Raw genomic sequence first — 19,388 nt, forward strand, 5'->3', positions numbered from 1 at the left:
GCTGAATCCATCTCTGCCTCAAGGCAAGTCTAACTCTTTCCCCATACCTTCCACTTCTTCCTCCGGATAAAGGGGCCCTGACAGCTACCTACTGGAGTAAAGGGGCTGCAGCAAAAGAGGGAGAGCGAGGAGAGACAGGCTGCCTGCTCCCCTAGCCCGGGTGTTGAAAAGAGAGCTCTGCAACTCAGGGAGGCGCTCTTGCTGATTCATTACATATTACTTCGAGGCTTTTACCCCGAGAACAGCGAGGAACTTACTCCAGGCCCGGACAGTGGGACTGAAAGTAGCCGGGTGCAGGAGCCCTATGCGTAAGGGCGGTCACAGAAAAAGAATAGAAAGAAGTGTGCACCACAAAGTGGGGGCGGGGCGGGAAACCATGCCTCTTTGATGTCAGTTACCTTCGTGGCTACACAGTGCAATCACTATCCCGCCCCCCTCAACTCCAGAGCTTAGAGCCTTCCCGCCAGCCTCTGAGCAACCGACGCCGCCTGAGCCGCGATGGAAGAGGAGCTGAAGTGCCCAGTGTGTGGGTCCCTGTTCCGAGAGCCCATCATCTTGCCCTGTTCCCACAATGTCTGCTTGCCTTGCGCCCGCACCATAGCGGTACAGACTCCTGACAGCGAGCAACACCTGCCTCCGCCTCTCTTGCATACTCGGGGCCCTTCGTTGCCCACCGGCTCAACTGCAGGTCCTCCACCAGAATATGAAACTGGGACTGGACCAGCCTGTAGTGGTGGAGGCACCAGCAGTAGTGGCGGCGGCGGCGGCGGCGGCGGCGTAGGTGGTGTCGTTGGGGGAGGGGATCACGCTGACAAACTGAGCCTGCATAGCGAGACGGACAGCGGTTATGGCTCCTACACTCCCAGCCTTAAGTCCCCTAATGGAGTGCGGGTATTACCCATGGTGCCCGCACCCCCAGGCTCCTCTGCCGCGGCTGCCCGGGGAGCCGCCTGTTCCTCCCTGTCCTCTTCTTCCTCCAGCTCCATCACCTGCCCTCAATGCCACCGCAGCGCCTCTTTGGACCACCGCGGCCTCCGTGGCTTCCAGCGCAACCGGCTGCTGGAGGCCATTGTACATCGCTATCAACAGAGCCGGGGTTCTGGAACTGGAGCAACCGCAGCAGCTGTAGTTGCCCATTGCCAGCTTTGCGACCGCACCCCTCCAGAACCAGCAGCTACGCTCTGTGAGCAGTGCGATGTACTCTATTGCTCTGCCTGCCAGATTAAATGCCATCCGTCCAGAGGACCTTTTGCCAAGCACCGCTTGGTCCAACCGCCGCCGCCACAGCCAGCGGCCTCTGCACCTCTAGGTGCTGCCCAAGGAGCCCCCAGTGGCAGCAGCGGCGGCAGCAGCAAAAGCCCAGGCCCTGGGGCGGGAGCAGCAGGGGGTACCGGGGTCCGTAAGTTTCCCACGTGCACGGATCATGAGCTGGAGAACTACAGTATGTACTGTGTGACCTGTCGTACCCCTGTCTGCTACCAGTGTCTGGAGGAAGGCAGACACGGCAAACATGAAGTCAAACCGTTAGGGGCCATGTGGAAACTGCACAAGGTGAGCAGCAAGTAGAAATATTTTAGGGACAAATATACAGCTGAGATATGAACAGTTCTGAAAAGGAGAGTTTGGAGGGTGGAAGGTTAACCCTGAGAGGAATTTCTTCACTTCTTACTTACAAGAACAAAGTAGGAAGGATTGTGGGTACAGATTCAAAGTCTCTACAGAAAATTAGTTCAAGCAAAGAAAGGGCTTTTATACCCAAAATCTGATTCCCAAATTCCTGTGATGATAACCCAATGGCAAGCTCTTCCTTGGGTCACAGGAAAGTGTTCCAAATTAAAGTTTCCTTATACAGCACTAAGAAAATGACTAACTTTTCTCTGTTCCCATGGGGAAAAAATATTCTTTAACTCTTCCTCAAACTATATATAGGCCCATGAAGTTAATTCCTTTTCCTACATGTAGAACACTATCCTCCAACTTGCTCCCTATGTAGTTTATACCTTCATCTAAAACTTGTATTCTGCATTTCATTATTGTTCATAGGTTTCTTATCCTAGAATCTTTGAAAAGTTATTCTCTTAGAAAGCCATGTGTCACAAATTCATTATTGAAATTTAAATGCCTAATCCTTTATCCAGTAGGATGTTGGTTTCTCAAGTGTTATCCATTTCTTTACCCTAGTAATTCTGGACAGTGTGAGAGGAAGGCTGGGTTGAAAAGGGCTGTGCAGGGCACACTTTTTAAATAACAGGATAGCTCATCCCTTGCTGGCTTTCTAAAGTGACCCCTACTTGGGTGATATGTGGCTCCCACAACACAGAGATAAATCGAGAGTACTAGTGTAATGGCATTCCAGACATCTAATGGGAGAGGATAAAATGTTTTAGTCAATGGTGAGCTCAAGAAGTATCATTGTTCAGTGGATAAAGGGTAGACTTGCAAAGAAAAAAAGAGGTAGGTTCAAGCCCTACCTTTAATATATGATAGCTGTATAGTATGTAGAGTTGCTCAATCTCTCAGGGCTCCAGTCAGTTCTCTAAGAGTAAGATGTAGATTAGTTGCCAATATAAACTAGTGAAAAAAGTTTACATAGTAGGAGTTTTCCATACTGTGGTGATCATTTTTTAAAAATTAGCTATGTCCAATGATGAGAAAGGGGAGATATCAGAAAAAAATTTTAATACTCTTTAAAAACTAAAGTTCTATACTTCCTTAAAAACCCAATTCTAAAGCTACTTCCATGAACCCTCTCTTGATTGTCCTGTTGCCAATGACCTTACTGCTCACAATTCACATAGCTTTCTGGGTTGTTTTAAGTTCCTACTTCAGTATTATAGTAATACTATTTATTATTGTAATCTCTGTGTCTCAACCTCCTACTAGATAATAAGTTACATGAGGGCAGTAACCATGTTCTATCTAAACTTTGGATTTTCCTCAAGCATTGTACAGTGCCTAATAGTGCCTAGTAGTTGTGCCTAATGAATGCTTTTTGAATCAAGTAAAACCAGCCAGGAAAATGCCTTCTTCTTCTTAAAAAATACAATCAGATCTTTTAACATTCATTAAAGAAAAAGACTTTCTCCTCCAAATTCCATGACCAACTTGAACAAGCTTGCTCTCAGGATTCGATGAGTCAGGTTGGGGGTGGGGGTGGGAAGTACAGTGAAATTATTACCTCCCTAGTCTTGAACACTATGCCCATCAATGCAATCTAAGACTGTCATAGCTTTTCTTATTTTCCATATCACATATTGACTCTTATTGAGCTTGTTGTAGCTTACAAAGCACACAAAGATCATAAATTTAAAGGCCCTTCAATCTGACCCCACCATTTTACAGATGAGGAACATGAAGCCTAGAAAGACTAAGTGACTTGCTCAAGAACACACAGGGAATATCAGAAGTGAAATTTGAACCCAGATTCTCTGACTCTACACTCTAGAATTCTTTCTACTGTAACAGATAGCAGTCCCATTTATTTTCAGATGAACTGTCTCTAACTACACCTTCCCTATGCTTTGCCCGTGACATTAATATTTTGAGCTTAAATTAAGACTTTACATTTATATCTATTAAATTTTACCTTATTTTATTCAGAGCAGTGATTTAGCCCAAGACTATTTGGGATCTTGACTCTTTCACTCAATTTATCCCTCACAGCTTTCTGCCATCTTGAAGATCCATGGGGCCTCCCCCTAAAGAATTACTTGAAATTGTTATAGTAATGAGTATTTTTCTAGTCAGCAACCATTTAACTAGCTATGAACCCACCTAACTGTATTAGCATCTTGCCTATTTACCTCCATCTTTTTCACAAAAATAATGCTCTTGGTTCTGTAATCCCAATGCCTTGAGAGACTTTGTTGAATATTTTACTAATATCTGGTTTGACCATATCAATGATATTCACAAAGATGATAGTGTCAGACTTAAAAATAACCACAGGTCAGAGGCAAAAATGTTTCTTTAACTGATCATATAGCTCAGGGAAAGAACAAGCTGGTAAATTTTAGCATGCTTTAAAATAGCTTTGTGTTGGGTAAAATATCTACACTAGATGACAATGAATTTTTATTTTAGAAGCAGACTACTTCACAGTAATTGTTACTAATCGACTACTTTCTAATTACCAATTTATCTGAACTGATCTTCTTGTCTCCATTTTACTTACATATTTTGTTTATTTATTTGGTTTAACAGTAATCTTTATTTGTTCTGGAAACAAGTTTAAAACTATCTGTGGGTGCTGCTGAGTAGCACTGGCATGGGAGAGAGGCATATGAGAGGGAAGCAAAGTAAAGGAAGAATAAGAGAAGGGAAAGACATAGGATGTGGGAATAGGAAAAAACAAAGGGAAAAAGAAGAGAAAGAAGGTAGGGTTAAAGGAAGGAGTAGAATAGAGAATAAGGAGGCACATGAAAAAGGAAAGAATTACATGTGGTCAGGAATGGTTGAGTGCTATCAACAATCATGTCATTTTGCATTTTCATCTGCTTGAAGGCAAGTGGCTGAAGCTCTTCTCCACTTTACAAATAAGAAGCAGCTATCAGATAAGACTAGGATTAGATGACATCTGATTAAGTACATAGGTTTTCTGGATTTAATAGCCCAGGGAAATATGAGTTCTAGATCCAACATCTATTGGAAAGTGAAAATACATTCTCCCCTCTAGAAGTAAATCTGAGTGTCATTTTCTAAAAACTCAGTATGGTGGATGGGAAGGAGGGACAGGAGAGGTAATCAAAAGAGAGTTACACTTTACAAAACCTTCAAACTCTTTAAATGAGCTCATGAATTTTTTCACAGGACATGATCTGAAGGGCTTTCATGTCTTTGGAAAAATTCTTTCAATTTCTTACCTGAGTTTTACTATCAATTACATAGATCTGATGGCTCCTACTTTCCTGACAGAAGTATGAGGACAAATGAAAAATACTTGTTAAACCTAAGTAAGAAAATGCTATCATGTCTTCCAGTACATTGAGGAATTGAGGTACAAGTATTGCCCCCCCCCAATGAAGATCACAACCCCATTATACTTCAGTAAATTGCCTTCACAAATTACTGAGGCCAAAATAAATTCAATACCTGGTGGCCAACGTTGTGATAATAAACTTTTCTAGGTCCTTGGATGATTGACATATGGTCCTTTGCCATATGTGCAGAAATCTTTCCATTTTGATAAACCTTCCAGAACTTAAGTTCTACTTAAAAGAGCCCAAGGTCACTTCTACAAGATGAGGCACCTGACAGGGCAGGAAATGATGCTTTGATGCCTACCTACTGCCTCATGGAACTGATTCATCACTCTAAATAGGAAAAGGGATCATATTAATTGTATTAGTGAAAACATACCTTTTCTAAAATAAGACGTTATTGCTGGATCCTTTGATGACTGCCTTTATTTGCTTTGTATATGAGTGTACATATGTTAGCTATTCGGTGTGAGGATGTTTTCTCTAGAAATGCATACTAGGAGACTAAATTCCAATCAGATATCAATTGTGAAAGCTGAGTTCTTTAGAGAAAAAAGAGTCTCCTGTGGTAGGCTCCATCTCCTCCCGCAGTATAATAAAAAATCACCAGGGTCACTAGTAAACCTTTATAGGCTTAAAGGGTAGAAGGTTGGAACTCAGGCAGTCCTCATTTATCTGTCATACAAAGCTTTCAACAGGATTTGGCTTAGATACTACTCCAGTTTCACTGAACTTGACTCTGATCAGTATAATCCTGAGGTTACAGATGAGGCCCATGTTTGGCACTTGTATCTATTTTGAGTAAAGATTGATTAGCACATTTTCCAAAGGGGTGGAAAAAGCTGCTGATCTCAACAAACACCTTTTCACATGATTCCTCTGGAAGAGGCTTAACAGTTCCAATGAATGCTTCTGACTTGAAGAAAATTAAAATTTCAAAAAAATAGAAATGAAGGCCCCACTTCAGAGCACATTTGGACATGGAACCCCACTTTACAAGGGTAAGGATTAGCACAGATTTATTCATGCAGCAAGCATTTATTAAATATCTACTGTAAACCAGGCACTCTGAGAGGTACTGGGATACAGACAAAAAAAAAATCCCCAACTTCAAGGAACTTGCATTCTAATGGTGGGGTATGGGGAGGGAGAACATGGATACATAGAAACAAATAAAAACAACATACAAAGTGATTTTCCTTGGCACACAGCTAGCAATAAGAAATCAGGGGGTTCAGGAGAGGTACTTAGTAACTTCCAGCCCTCTTGTGATATTTCACAGAATATCATAAATTCCCTTATAATTCACCCAGGTTCTTGGCATCTTGGCATTGTGCCTGGTCTGCTGGATAGAAGCAATTTGACCCTGAATTGAAGGAGATAGGAATTGATCTCAGAAACATAGTTACAAAATTCTAGATGAATGCTTCTTTGGGAGCTCTATGGAACATGTTGCAAATAGCAGATGGCATATTTTTTTAAATTGCCATCTCACAGCCCTGAAACTGCTGCTCCCAATGAGCCAGCACAGATACAAAAGAGTACATGTCCTAGAAAACCAGGATGTAGAGAGACAGAACCTCTGCCACAGACTTGTTTTGATATTATGCCTGTGGACGTTTGGTCTCTGCACTCCGCTTTCCTTCTCTGTTAAAAGGGACATGGTAATAATCTTTAAAGCCCCTGAGAAAACTATTATGAGCTACAGTGAAGTTGTTAATTTGTACTTGAATTCCTGGGTTTACCAGTGCTTGGATCAGAATCTCAGGAATCACATAAAAATTCCTTCCATGGGCACAATTACTGCCTGGAGCACCTGCAGATCTTACAAGTCTATGAAAAAATTGAGACTTTAGGCACACAGCAAAGGGTGTTTCTTAGGGGAAGAAAAAGATACATTCATTATGCAATCTTGCTGAGGGATTTAGAATTTTATCCCACCACACTGATTGCTTCACATAACCTCAGACGTCAGCTGTAAGTACCATATCATTAGGCAGAAACCTGTCCTGACTTTCAGAGCATGTGGCATGGCAGATCTAAGAATACTACAGTTTTTTCATCTGAGAGCTTGAGTAAATGTGAAGTTGATTTTTAATATATATACCAACTTTGAGGTTTCTGGGAAGCAGTAGCTTCTGTTCAATCTGTCATTGAGAATTAAGAAGAAATTGCTAAAGATGAGCTGAATAGACTATGGGCTAAGATGTGATATTTCTTTTAATTTATTTTCTTTCCCTTTTCTACTTCTTTCCTTCCTTCCTTTTTTGCTCTCTCTCTCTGTCTTTCTCTGTTTCTGTCTCTGTCTGTCTGTCTGTCTCTCTCCTCCATCAACACTACAGTTCTCTTTCAAGACACCATAACCCTGCCCTCACTACATGGTTTCTAAGCTCCTTAAGTCACATTTGTGATGGGTAATGAACAATACAAAGTATTTTTATGCTCTTAGAGAAAGTACTCTGGGATCAACTACATGCAAACATATCTGTACTCTGGATACAACTGGAAGATTGTTGAGCACAGACCATAGAAATCTCCTGGTCCAATTCCTTTTAATCCATCAATAAACATTTATTAAGCATCAACTATATATCAGGCAATACACTCTATTCACTGTGCTTCATGTGGAAAGGTGGTGTTTGAGCTGTGTCTTAAAGAAAGACAGGGATTCTAGGAGGCAGGGATGATGAGCACATTCTAGGCATGGGAGATAGTCAGTGGAAAGGAGGGAAATGGAGTATCATTTGTGAGGAACAGAGAGAAGACCAGTTCTCAGAACATAGAAAATAGAGTAATGTACAATGAGGCTGGAAAAATGAGTTGGGGACAGATTGTAAAAACTACACATAGGAGTTTATACCTTATCACAGAAGCAATAGGGACCCATTGGAATTTATTGAGTATGTAAATGTCATGGTCAGATCTTCATTTAAGGAAAATCACTTTGGTAGCTGCCATGTGAAAGATGGAATGAAATTGGTAAATACTTGAGGCAGGAGGACCAATTAAGTGACCATTCTAGTAATCTAGGCAAGAGATGATAAGGTCCAAACCAAGGTGGTGGCTGTAAGAGTAGGAAGAAAAGATTGAATGAGAGAGATACTATAGAGAAAGTAAAAAACATGAATTGACAGCTGATTGAATAAGTAGGATGAAGGAGAGTGAGGAGTTGAAGAAAATGTCAAATCTAGAAATCTGAAAGTCTAGAAGAATGATGGTACCTTCACCAGAAATGGGAAAATTTGGCAGAATAATGGGTTTAGAAGGAAAGATAATGAGTTCTGTTTTGGACACATTGAGTTAGAGATGTCTCCAGGACATTCAGTTTGAAATGTCCAATAGTCATATGGTAATGTGGAATGGAACTCAGAGGAAATTGGGACTATCTATATCTGGCAATAATGTGCTTGGAGATGATAATTAAAAACCATAGGAACTGATAGGAGGCCTAGGATAGAGCCTTCAGGAACATCAACAGTTAGGAGATATACTATAGATGATGTACCAGCAAAGGAAATTAAGAAGGAACTATCAATCAAGTTGGAAGGGAACTAGGAGAAATTACTTAAAGAAGAAAGATTATCCAGTAGAGAGGATGGTCAACAGTATCAAATATAGCATAGAGCTAAAGGAGGATCAGGATTGAGGAACACATCAGATTTGGCTATCCAGAGATCATTGCTAACTTCGGATAGAACAATTTCAGTTGAGCAATAGGAATGAAAGTTAGATTCTAAAGCATTGAGGAATGAAATGAGAGGAAGTAGATCCAGTGAGTATAGACAACTTTTCCCAAGAGTTTATCTGAGAAAGGGAGGAAAGATATAGGACAGTAGTTTCAGGGGGTGGGAGGGTCTTTTTTTGGGATGGTGGTGGTAGGGTCTTAAAAGTCTTTGGGAGGGAGGTTTAGAAATGGGTGATACCAGGGCATGTTTGAAGGTAGTAAAAGAAGAAATTAGCAAATTTGGGAGAGGTTAGTGATTAGAAAAAGGAGTAGTCTTCTGGGAAAGGCAAGAGAGGATGAGATTAAAGGCATGTGTAAAGGGGATAACCTTAACAAGAAGAAGGGCCATCTCTTTGTCAGAGAATGGAGGTAAGGAGGAAAGAGTGGGGGATGATGTCAAGGAGTTTTGAGATGAAGAGAAAGGGAGAAGAGGGAGTTAATAGGAAATGGTCTCAATTTTCTCAGTAAGAGGTGAGGTCTCCCTCTGAGGGGGTGTGAAAAGCAGAGGTGAGAAGAAAAGATTTGGAATAGTTTCTGTGGGAAATCAGGTAAGGAACTGGTGATAGAGGAAGAAAAGGATTGCTTTATTGTAGCAAGAGCCTAGATGAAATTGTATAGCATGAATTTATAGTGAAACTAGGCAACATAGTTGTGTGACTTCCCACAGTTCTATTCAGCAGCATGTGGGTAGGATCAGAAGTGGTGTATGGTGGAAAATTGGGGGTAGATTGGCAAAGGATGAGCTTTGATGGCACAATGTGGCCAGGGATTAAGAAGTAGATGACATTATAGGATTTAATTGATTAACAATAGGGGAAGGAGGAAAGTGAAGTCAGAATAGGGCTGAAAAAATACTAAATGAGAGAAAGATGGGGAGATGAAATGAAAGTAGAGAATATCTTTAGGAGAGGTGAGGCACTGAGAAAAATAGAATGAATATAAAGTTATGGTCAGATACAGGAATGTTAGAGTTTCTAATTAAGGAATGGAACACTAATGGAAATGGTGATATCCAGGGTATGACCTGATAATTACAGGCAGCTAGATGTAGCATGGTTAGGGCTCTGTACCTGGACTCAGGAAGACCTGAATTCAAATCTGGTCTCAGATACTTATTAGCTGTGGTACTCTCGGCAAGTCACTTAACCTTTGTCTGTCTCAGGTCCTACTAGGTATCACAATGGGTTTAAATATTGAGGAACTGGGAGGGTAGGAAGTATGACAAAGGATCAATATGGATGTGGAAGACTCCCAGTATAAAGGCAGAAGTTGGTGAGTAGAAAGATAGTGATGCAGGTGCTGAATTCCTTGAAAAAAGGATTTGAATTTTTCAAGTGAGTACACTGAGGTGAGAGGTGAGGTTTCTTTCCTAGGGACAAACAGGTAGCAAGACGCAGGACCCCTTGACTTAAAACAAGTCAATTATTTAATAGGGTATTATACTGAAATGTTCTGACTAGGGTATAGAACCTCTTAAGCTATTGATCTTATCAGCTTTCATGGATTCAATTATCATCTCCATTTATATATCCTACCCAAGTCTTTCTCCTGAGAGACACACATTTCCAACTACTTCTTGAACATCCTAAACTGGACATTCCATAAGTATTTTAAACTCAACACATCCAAAACAACCCTCAAGAGAATCCAATCCCTCTAGAGAATGATGTTAAAGCATCATCCCTATATAGCTAACAAGATAGAGATAAGACCTTGTCCAATTCAGGCAATGATATCTCCTTCCATCTTTCAAGCCAACACACATGTATTAAATATGTACTATGTGCCAGAGACTATACTAAGCACCAGGGGTACAAAGAAATGTAAAAACTGAAGGTGCTTATATTTCAATGGGGGAGAGAACATGTAAACAACTAGATTCATTTTATATATATATATATATATATTAGTGATTATATATATAATTATATATAATATAATATATATTCACTAATATATATATTAGTGAATATATATATATATATATATATATATAGAGAGAGAGAGAGAGAGAGAGAGAGAGGACAAAAAAGAAATCTGAAAGGGGAAGGTACTAGTAGTTGGGGGAGATGAGCTTATATAATAGATGGGATTTGAGCTAAATTTTGAAGGAAGTTCAGGAAACTATAATATGGTGATAAGAGTAGGGTGGGCAGTCAGTACAAAGCCACAGAGATGAGAGATAGAGTGTCAAGTTCCAGTAACTACAAGTAAGCCAGCATTGCTCAAACACAATGTGTGGATGAGAGTAAAGTATAAGAATACTAGAAAGATGAGAAGAGAACAAGTTATGAAGAGTTTTAAATGCAGGAGTTTAAATTTGATCTTAATCCCAAAGATAATAAGGAAATACTAGAGCTTGCTATGTGTGTGTGTGTGTGTATGTGTGTGTGTGTGTGTATGTGTGTGTGTGTGTGTGTGTGTGTGTGTGTGTGTGAGAGAGAGAGAGAGAGAGAGAGAGAGAGAGAGAGAGAGAGGTCTACAGTTTAGAAAAAAACACTTTGGCAATTGAGTGAAGGATGGATTGGTATGGGAAGATACTTAAGGTAGGGAAGCCAGTTAGAAAACTATTGTAGAATTCCAGTAGAGAGGTGATGAAGGTCTCAATGAGAGTGATAGTTTGTGAATGGAGAGAGGATGAGATAGATAGATGGATGGATGGATGGATGGATGGATGGATGGATGGATGGATGGATGGATATGTGGATAGATTTTAACAAATGTTCCACCTCCACAAAGCTCTATCCCCATAACATGTGCCCACTATAATAATATCAAGAATTCGAGAGTGATAAAGAGAAGACATAGTCAGTACTTAGTCAACAAGTATTTATTAAGTGTTTATTATGTATCAGTCACTGTGCTAAGAGCTGAGGATAAAAAGAAAGTAAAAAACAGGATCCCTGACCTCAAAGAGCTTATATCCTAATAAGGAAGACAACATGCAAACAGCTGTGTTAATACAAGATACATACAGTGCAAAAAGGAGGTAATCTCGGAAGGTAGACACTAACAGGGTATAGGAAAGACCTCTTATAGATGGTGAGAATTGAACTGAGTCTAGAAAAAAACAAGGAATCCAGAACATGAAGTGAGAAAAGAGAGCATTCCAAGCATAGGGACAACCAATGAAAGAGTGTAGAATCAGGAGATCGTAGTGCCATGAGTGAGGAACAGGAAGTAGAACAGCGTTATTAAATCAAAGTAAGTGTAGGGTATTAGTGTAAGACTGGAAGGGCAGAAAGGAACAAGGATATAAAGGTCTTTAAAAGCCAAATGAAGGATTTTCTATTACATCATGGAGGAAATAAGGAGATAATGGAATTACTTGAGTAGGGAGGATGATGTGGTCAGATACAGTTAGGAAGAATAACTTGATAGATGTGTGGAAGATGACTGGAAGCAGGAAAGACTTGAGGAAGGAGACCATTCAGGACAGAATAGCCTGACAAGATATTATAGAAGAGCCAGATTGCTTCTCAAGTAGTTTGTGCTATTCAAGATTCAGATAATTGGGACTGAGGTGGTTTCTAAACTTCCTATTTGGGTTAGAGTGTCTTAGGCTATCATTAGTAATTGGTTAATCTTCATAAGGATAATCTGAGTAGACACAGAGATAGATGGTCTTTGGTGTATAGAAATACTGTATCTAGAGTTAGAGGGCATGGGTTCAAGTTCTGGTTCTATCATTTTTACCTGTTTAACTTTCAACAAATTATTTTACCTCTCTGGGCCTCAGCTTCTTCATTAATAAATTAAGAGGTAAAATGAGATGACCTTGGAAGTCCCTGTTAGCTCAAAATATTCTGTGTTCTTAGGGGGACTTTCTAGCACCACATGGGCACATCTGTCTAATGTCTCATTCATTTGGAGTTTTTTATAAATGAATGTTTTGGTAATGAAGTTCTCAGGTTAAGTTGATAAATGAAATTACATTTGCCTTGAAGTGAGAAAGGATTGCTAGGTAGGAAAGAATAGGAACATAGTAGACAAAAGAAAGAGGAATAAGGCATTTTTCCCTGGACCTCATGGGCTTCTCATCCCCCTTTAGTGTTCACCCCCAGCTCTCACCTGTGGCTCCAAGAAGCTGTATCATGCACAGTAACCACACCCTGGTAAAACCATCTTGGCAGATGGGCTAAACCAGGTTGAGGGTAACTGACAGATGTCAAACCCATCAATGAGTTAAGGTAATGTCTACTCCAAGCATGTTGAAAACTTCCCCCAGAGGAATGGGTGAATGAGAACAACTTGTTCTGATGGTCAGGAAGATGGCTGAAGCAGGTACTGTGGCATGCTTAGAGCTTGGTCAGACATAAAAAGTACCAATCATTCACTGCATCTTAGGTCATCCCAGTCATACTAATTTTTGTCTTGCCACTGGACTTTGATGATTTTGGAAGAGAGAGTGAGGCTGGGGCAGCTAGGTGGTGCAGTAGATAAAGCACCAGCCCTGGATTCAGGAGGACCTGAGTTCAAATCTGGCCTCAGACACTTGACACTTACTAGCTGTGTGACCCTGGGCAAGTCGCTTAACCCTCGTTGCCCCACAAAAAAAAATGGAGACTGAAGCTGACAACTTTGTGCAACTCTGCTTCACTTATGTCCAATTCACACACAATAATGTCATCGGTCCTTTTCAAAAAACAAAGGATGAGCAACAAAGACCACACATATTGACCTGACTGTGTTGATCCCACCATTTATGAAGTGGTGGAATAAGCAGCAATGGACTTTAGTTAGACTTAGGCACTCAGTTTATACTCAAAAGCAGTACAGCAACATTACTAGCATCTTGCCCAGTGTTTTTCTGGGGAATAGATTAGGTGGGAACTCACTAGATAAGGAAAAACAAAGTCTACAGTGTATTAGAGAGGAGCATATGTGGACAGTAGGAGAAAGGAAAGATTAAATTTTGCTCTCTAGCCCTTAAATGCCTACTCCTACTGTAGTCAGATTGGGAGATAAATCTTTCCTCTAGATGGCCAATCTCTAATGAAGGTACAAAGAGTCCTACCTCAGAATAGCCTTGATTTTCCTTACCTTCAAGGACATTCCGCATTTACTATGGAGTGAATGGACCTCCCTCAAATGAAAAGGCTCAAAAAGTTATACTTGGAAAGGTTAGGTCTCTAATCTGTTAAGGCCCCCTGACTTTGACACAGAGCTAGCTGGGAGCTAGCCCTCTTCTTTGTAGTGGCAGAGTGAGCAATAACTGTGTGGGATATAGGGATTATTATGGATGTATGTATATACATATACATACATATATATTCCCACAACTTATCTGTATACATATATATCTATATCATCTATGGAAATATATATGCATCTGATATGTGTGTGTATATATATATATATACATATCAGCTATGGGAATATATGTATATATATATACACATATTAGCCATGGGATTATATAGAGAAACATATCAGCTATGGGAATATATATGTATATATACACATATTAGCCATGGGAATATATGTATGTATACACACATGTATATACACACATACACACATACCAGCTACAGGAATGGTTTAAGTTCTGGTATTATTTATTTGCACTGTATATAACTCATACATATTTATGAATATGTATAACTATTTATTTAATACCTAGTGTATTGGAGAACTAAGATAGGAATGGGAAGAGGACAGAAGGGAGAAAATACAAAGATAAATATGATATGGTCCCTGCCATCAACCAGGTACCTTGTACTATTAGCAATAATTACCCCAAATTGACACAGTGGAAAAAGATCAGAATGCCCTTGTGTGTGTGTGTCTAATGATCAGAATCTAGTTCCTGTCTGCTTTCATTTCCCACCCCACCATTAAATTCAGACTGAGAATGGTTGTTGGCTCTGATACATCAATATTAGCAGCTTGAAAATAAATATTGACAGATCAGGCTGTTACCATGCACATGTGGAGGGCAGAAACTTACTGGGGACAGCAACTCTGAAAATCACAGAAATTAGAGCTGGAGAAAACCCAGGAGATCTCCTGCTGAGTAATGAGTAGGAAAACAAGAAAGTTATTCTTACCACTTGCTATCTTCCCAGGGATATTTCAAGAGTTGTAGCTTTAAAGGGTCAACAATAAACATAAAATATGATACAGATGTTCTTGTACCCAATGAGTATTGGGGCTTATAAATGCTTGGAGGGGTTGTATTCTGTGTGGCAACCTCTCTGGAAAGTGACTAGGGAATGTAGCAGGACAGATCTGGGGATGCAATAATTTCTTCTCAAGCAAGAGCCTGAATTATTGGGAAACTGATATTGCCACTAACTTGGAGGCTTCTGGGGAGAAGAAATGCCAGATTTGCTTCTGTTTATTCTGGTAGTAACCAACTGGTAAAGAGTCAAAAATCCCCTACCTGGATGATAATTTGTACACTATTGAAGGGAACTAAAGCATTAGAGACCATGATATATAAAGATCAGCTGAAGGAACTAGGAATGTTTCTCCTTCAAGAGAGAAGATTTAGTAAAGCACCGGCCCTGAATTCAGGAGTTCCGGAGTTCAAATCCGGCCTCAGACACTTGACACTTACTAGCTGTGTGACCCTGGGCAAGTCACTTAACCCCATTGCCCCGTTTAAAAAAAAAAGAGAGAGAGAGAAGATTTAGGAAACACAATAGGTCTCTTCAAGTGTTTGAAAGGTTATTATGGGAAAGAGCAATTAGACTTCTTTTGGGACCAGAGGTCAGCACTAGGAAAACTGGGTATAGGTTGTAATAGAGGGAAATTTAACCTTGATGTGAGGAAAATGAATTAATAAATGAAAAAGCATTTATTAAGTGCATGCTATATGCCAGGAACTATACTACAAACTCAAGATACAAAGATGAAAATATAGCAGTTCTTGCTTTCTAGGAGCTTACACTCTAATAGGAGAAAATAGGGGAAAGCTAACCAGGGAAAGAATTTTTGTTCCAAGGAGGAGAAAGAGGAGGAGGAGTAAGGCAGATCATCATCATCTAGTGTCTCAGTGATCAGCTAGGAGATATAATGAACTAAGTGGTCTAGTTTGCACATGCTTAGTTGTCAATGAACTGGGTGGGGTCTTTAGGTGGGAATTCTGAAGATGTATGAATTAAGTTCCCCAGAGACTAGCACATGGGTTCAGTTTGGTGCAGAGCATGCTGGACCAAATAGAGAGGACCAGGTCAGTATCAAAAGGAAGGTGAGATGACCTGGTGGCTAGTTGAGTGACAGGATAGGATTTGAATCTGAAATATAGTCTGGTCTTCCCTAAAATGTTGTCCAAAAGTGAATGGGGGGAGGGGGTGTTTGCAGCTAGGTGGTGCAGTGGATAAAGCACTGGCCCTGGATTCAAGAGGACCTGAGTTCAAATGCAGCCTCAAACACTTGACACTTACTAGCTGTGTGACCTTGGGCAAGTCACTTAACCTTCATTGTCCCACCAAAAAAAAAGTGAATGGGCTGACTTTGGAGGTAGTGAGTTCCCCATCACTGAATGTCTTGAAATAGAGGCTGGATAGCCAGGTTTTATTATAGAGAACATACCTATTTAAAATAATGATTGGTACTAGATGACTTTTGAGGTCCCTTCTGACTCAGAGGTTCTATGATTCTGTGAAATCAGCTTTCTAAATTGAAAGATGAACCAAATTAATCAGTTTATTAATAGGATGCTTCCATTGACTAAGAACAGTTGTCCTAGATCGCAGATGTAGATCTGCAAGGAATGTTAATGCATTCTCTATAGCATTTAGTTGGATTCCCTTATTTTACTGATGAAGAAAATCAGGTTTAAAGAGATGAAATGACTTGCCCTGGGGGTCATAAAAGGGGTAAGTGGCAAAATCATTATTCAAATGCAGATCTTCTGGTTCTAAATGCAAGACTCTTCCCACTGTACCACTGGTGCCTCATAATGGGAAGCCTGGGTTCTTGGAAGATGTGCCAGTAAAGTTGTAGTCTTGAGAGAAGAAGATAGATTTAATCAAAGACATATGGACAGAAGTGGTGCTAGAGGTAACAGCTGTAAGACACTGAAAATCAGTTTTAAAGATATCTCAAGGTGTGGGAAACATTCCAAAACAATAGAAGAGTTCATGGATGATATTATTACCCACAAATGGCAGGCAGGAAGAAAGAAATAGTTAACTATTGGTTGTTATGATTATTTTCTCATTACTATAAAAATCTTATGAGACTACTCTATGCATATATTGAGGGTTTCCTTCATGAAACTATGGATGGGAATCTGTAGGCTTTCCCATATGATTCTCTACAGTAGAGCAACCTTCACAATCACAAAATTGGCAGAGAGATATAGGAAATTTTGTTGCTGTTGTTGTTGTTTTTAGTTCAGTTGTTTTAGTCATGTAAGTTTTCTTGCAAAGATACTGGAGTGATTTTCCATTTCCTTCTTCAGCTCATTTTATAGATGAGGCAAACAGGATTAAGTGACTTGTCCAGGGTCACACAGCTAGGAAATGCTTGAGGCTGGATTTGAACTCAGGAAGATGAGTATCCTGACTCCAGGCCTAGCACTCTTATCTACTGCACCACCTAGCAGCCTGTAATGTAGGGAATACAAGAGCCCATTTTCCTGCTTTTTTATTACCAAAAAAAGCATTTGATTTGATAGAATGAATACCTTAACACATTGTTGGATCTTTGATTTCTCAACATGGATATTCTTTCCACCAATACAGATCACAACCCATCCACACCTTTTCATTCTGTTCACTTCTTTCCCATGTGCCCCCATCAGTTTTCCACAAATAATCTATTCAGTATGCAAAAGGCCTTTCTCTAGGTCTTTTAGTCTTTTGGGATCACCATAGTAGAATTTGGGCTCTTTTTTGTTATCGCTCATTCTCACCAAATAATCAGCACTTTTCTGATAATGGATTTCCTGAATGATATTTTTCACATCACTTCTAATGCATTAGTAACCCCAGATAATATACATCAGCCTATATGACTCTCCCTGGCCCCCCTTTCAAATGAGAACCCTTCTTTATGGAGAGAAAGCTGATGTTTCCTTTGCCTTTTGGGTGACACATTATTTTAACTCTTTGGTAATTGTGGTGTTTCTTTACTCCTAGCTATATAACATTGCTAGAAGAATATTGATTTTTTAAATGGTTTTTTTGTGTCAGGCAACATGAAAGATGCCTTCGATATATTTGTAGGTCACTCTCATAAACGGTAGAGCAACATGCAACCTTTTTTTCTTAGTGGGCTTTATTTTTATTTATTTTTCTTGACATCTTTTAAAAATATCACCTATATTCCCAACATATCTGTTCCTCTTTTCCCTCCCAGAGCCATCCCATATAACTAAGAATAAAAAAGATTTTTGAAAATTTGCCAAAAATTGTCAACACACTAACCATGTACGAAATGATTTTCAGTGTTGCACACCTGTAGGTCATTATCTCCATAAAGAACGATGGGAGTTACATTTTTTGGAGGCCAAATTTAGTAATTATACAGCATTCCATTTTTTATTGTTTTGTTGTGGCTGTTCCTCCATTTGCATAGTAAGTGGTGTAATGGATAGAATTCTAGCCTTGGAGTTGCAGGACTTATCTTCCTGAGCTCAAATCTGACCTCAGACACTTAGTATCTGTGTGACCTCTGGGCAAGTCACCTGTTGGCCTCAGTTTTCTCATCTGTAAAATGAGTTGCAGAAGGAATTGGCAAACCGCTCCAGTATCTTTGCCAAGAAAACCCCAAATGAGGTTCCAAAGAGTCAAATATGACTGAAACAGCTGAGCAACAACAATGACATCATGGTGTATGTTATTTTCTGGTTCTGCTTACTTCACTTTGCATCAATTCATATAGGTTTTCCAAGGCATTCATCATATTGATAATTTTGTATAGAATATTACCCATTACATTCACAAACCACAAGTTGTTTATCCATTTCCCAATTGCTGGATATTTACTTTGTTTTCAATTGTTTGATATAACAAAATATGATGCTATTAATATTTTGGTGTAGATAAGATCATTCTTTTTTATAATTGACCTCCTTGGCATATCTGCTTAACCACAAGATCTCCAGAACAGAGTATGGATATTTTGGTCATTGTCTTAGCATAATTCTACATTTCTTTCCAGAATGATTGAACCAATTCACAATTCTGGCAACAGTGTATCAGTGTTCCAGTCTTTCTACAACTCTTTGACATTCATTATTTTCATTCTTTCTCGGCTTTGCCAATTTGTTGAATGTTACACAAAACATCATAGTTATTTTAGTTTTCATTTCTTTTTTTATTTTTTTGTGGGGCAATGGGGGTTAAGTAACTTGCTCTGGGTCACACAGTAGTTTTCATTTCTTTCAGTGATGGGGAGCAATCTTTCATATGGTTGGTAGTCCAAAATTATTTTGAGAACTTTTAATCAAATTCTTTTGTCAGCTATCCGTTGGGGAATCACTTTGGTTCTTGTAAAGTTATTTTACCTTAGTTTTCAAGAAAATAGCACAGTTCCTAGCACATGAGAAGCACTTAAAAAATACTTGCTGGTTTATTCATTGTTCCTTATATATGTTTGGTTCTAGAGTGTTGTCAGAGACATTTATGCAAATATTTTTTCTAAATTGACCACGTATCTATTTGTGTTCATTTTGTGTTTGCAAAAAAAAATTAATCATATAATTGAAATGATCTATTTTATCTTTTGTG

General features: G+C 39.5%; 1 protein-coding gene across 2 annotated transcripts in view; it reads left to right on the forward strand.

The window, feature by feature from the left end:
• The first annotated feature begins 486 nt into the window (after positions 1-486).
• Positions 487-19,388, forward strand: part of TRIM67 (tripartite motif containing 67) — a 79,773-nt gene continuing 60,871 nt past the window's right edge. For both annotated transcript variants that reach the window (XM_043962462.1, XM_043962464.1), the window contains exon 1: positions 487-1,551. In XM_043962462.1, the coding sequence (XP_043818397.1) occupies positions 499-1,551 (1,053 nt within the window). In that variant the 5' untranslated portion in view covers positions 487-498. The remainder of the gene's footprint in view (positions 1,552-19,388) is intronic.

This window comes from Dromiciops gliroides, chromosome 4 (assembly GCF_019393635.1).
Source record: "Dromiciops gliroides isolate mDroGli1 chromosome 4, mDroGli1.pri, whole genome shotgun sequence".
In the NCBI taxonomy this organism is placed as follows: domain Eukaryota; kingdom Metazoa; phylum Chordata; class Mammalia; order Microbiotheria; family Microbiotheriidae; genus Dromiciops; species Dromiciops gliroides.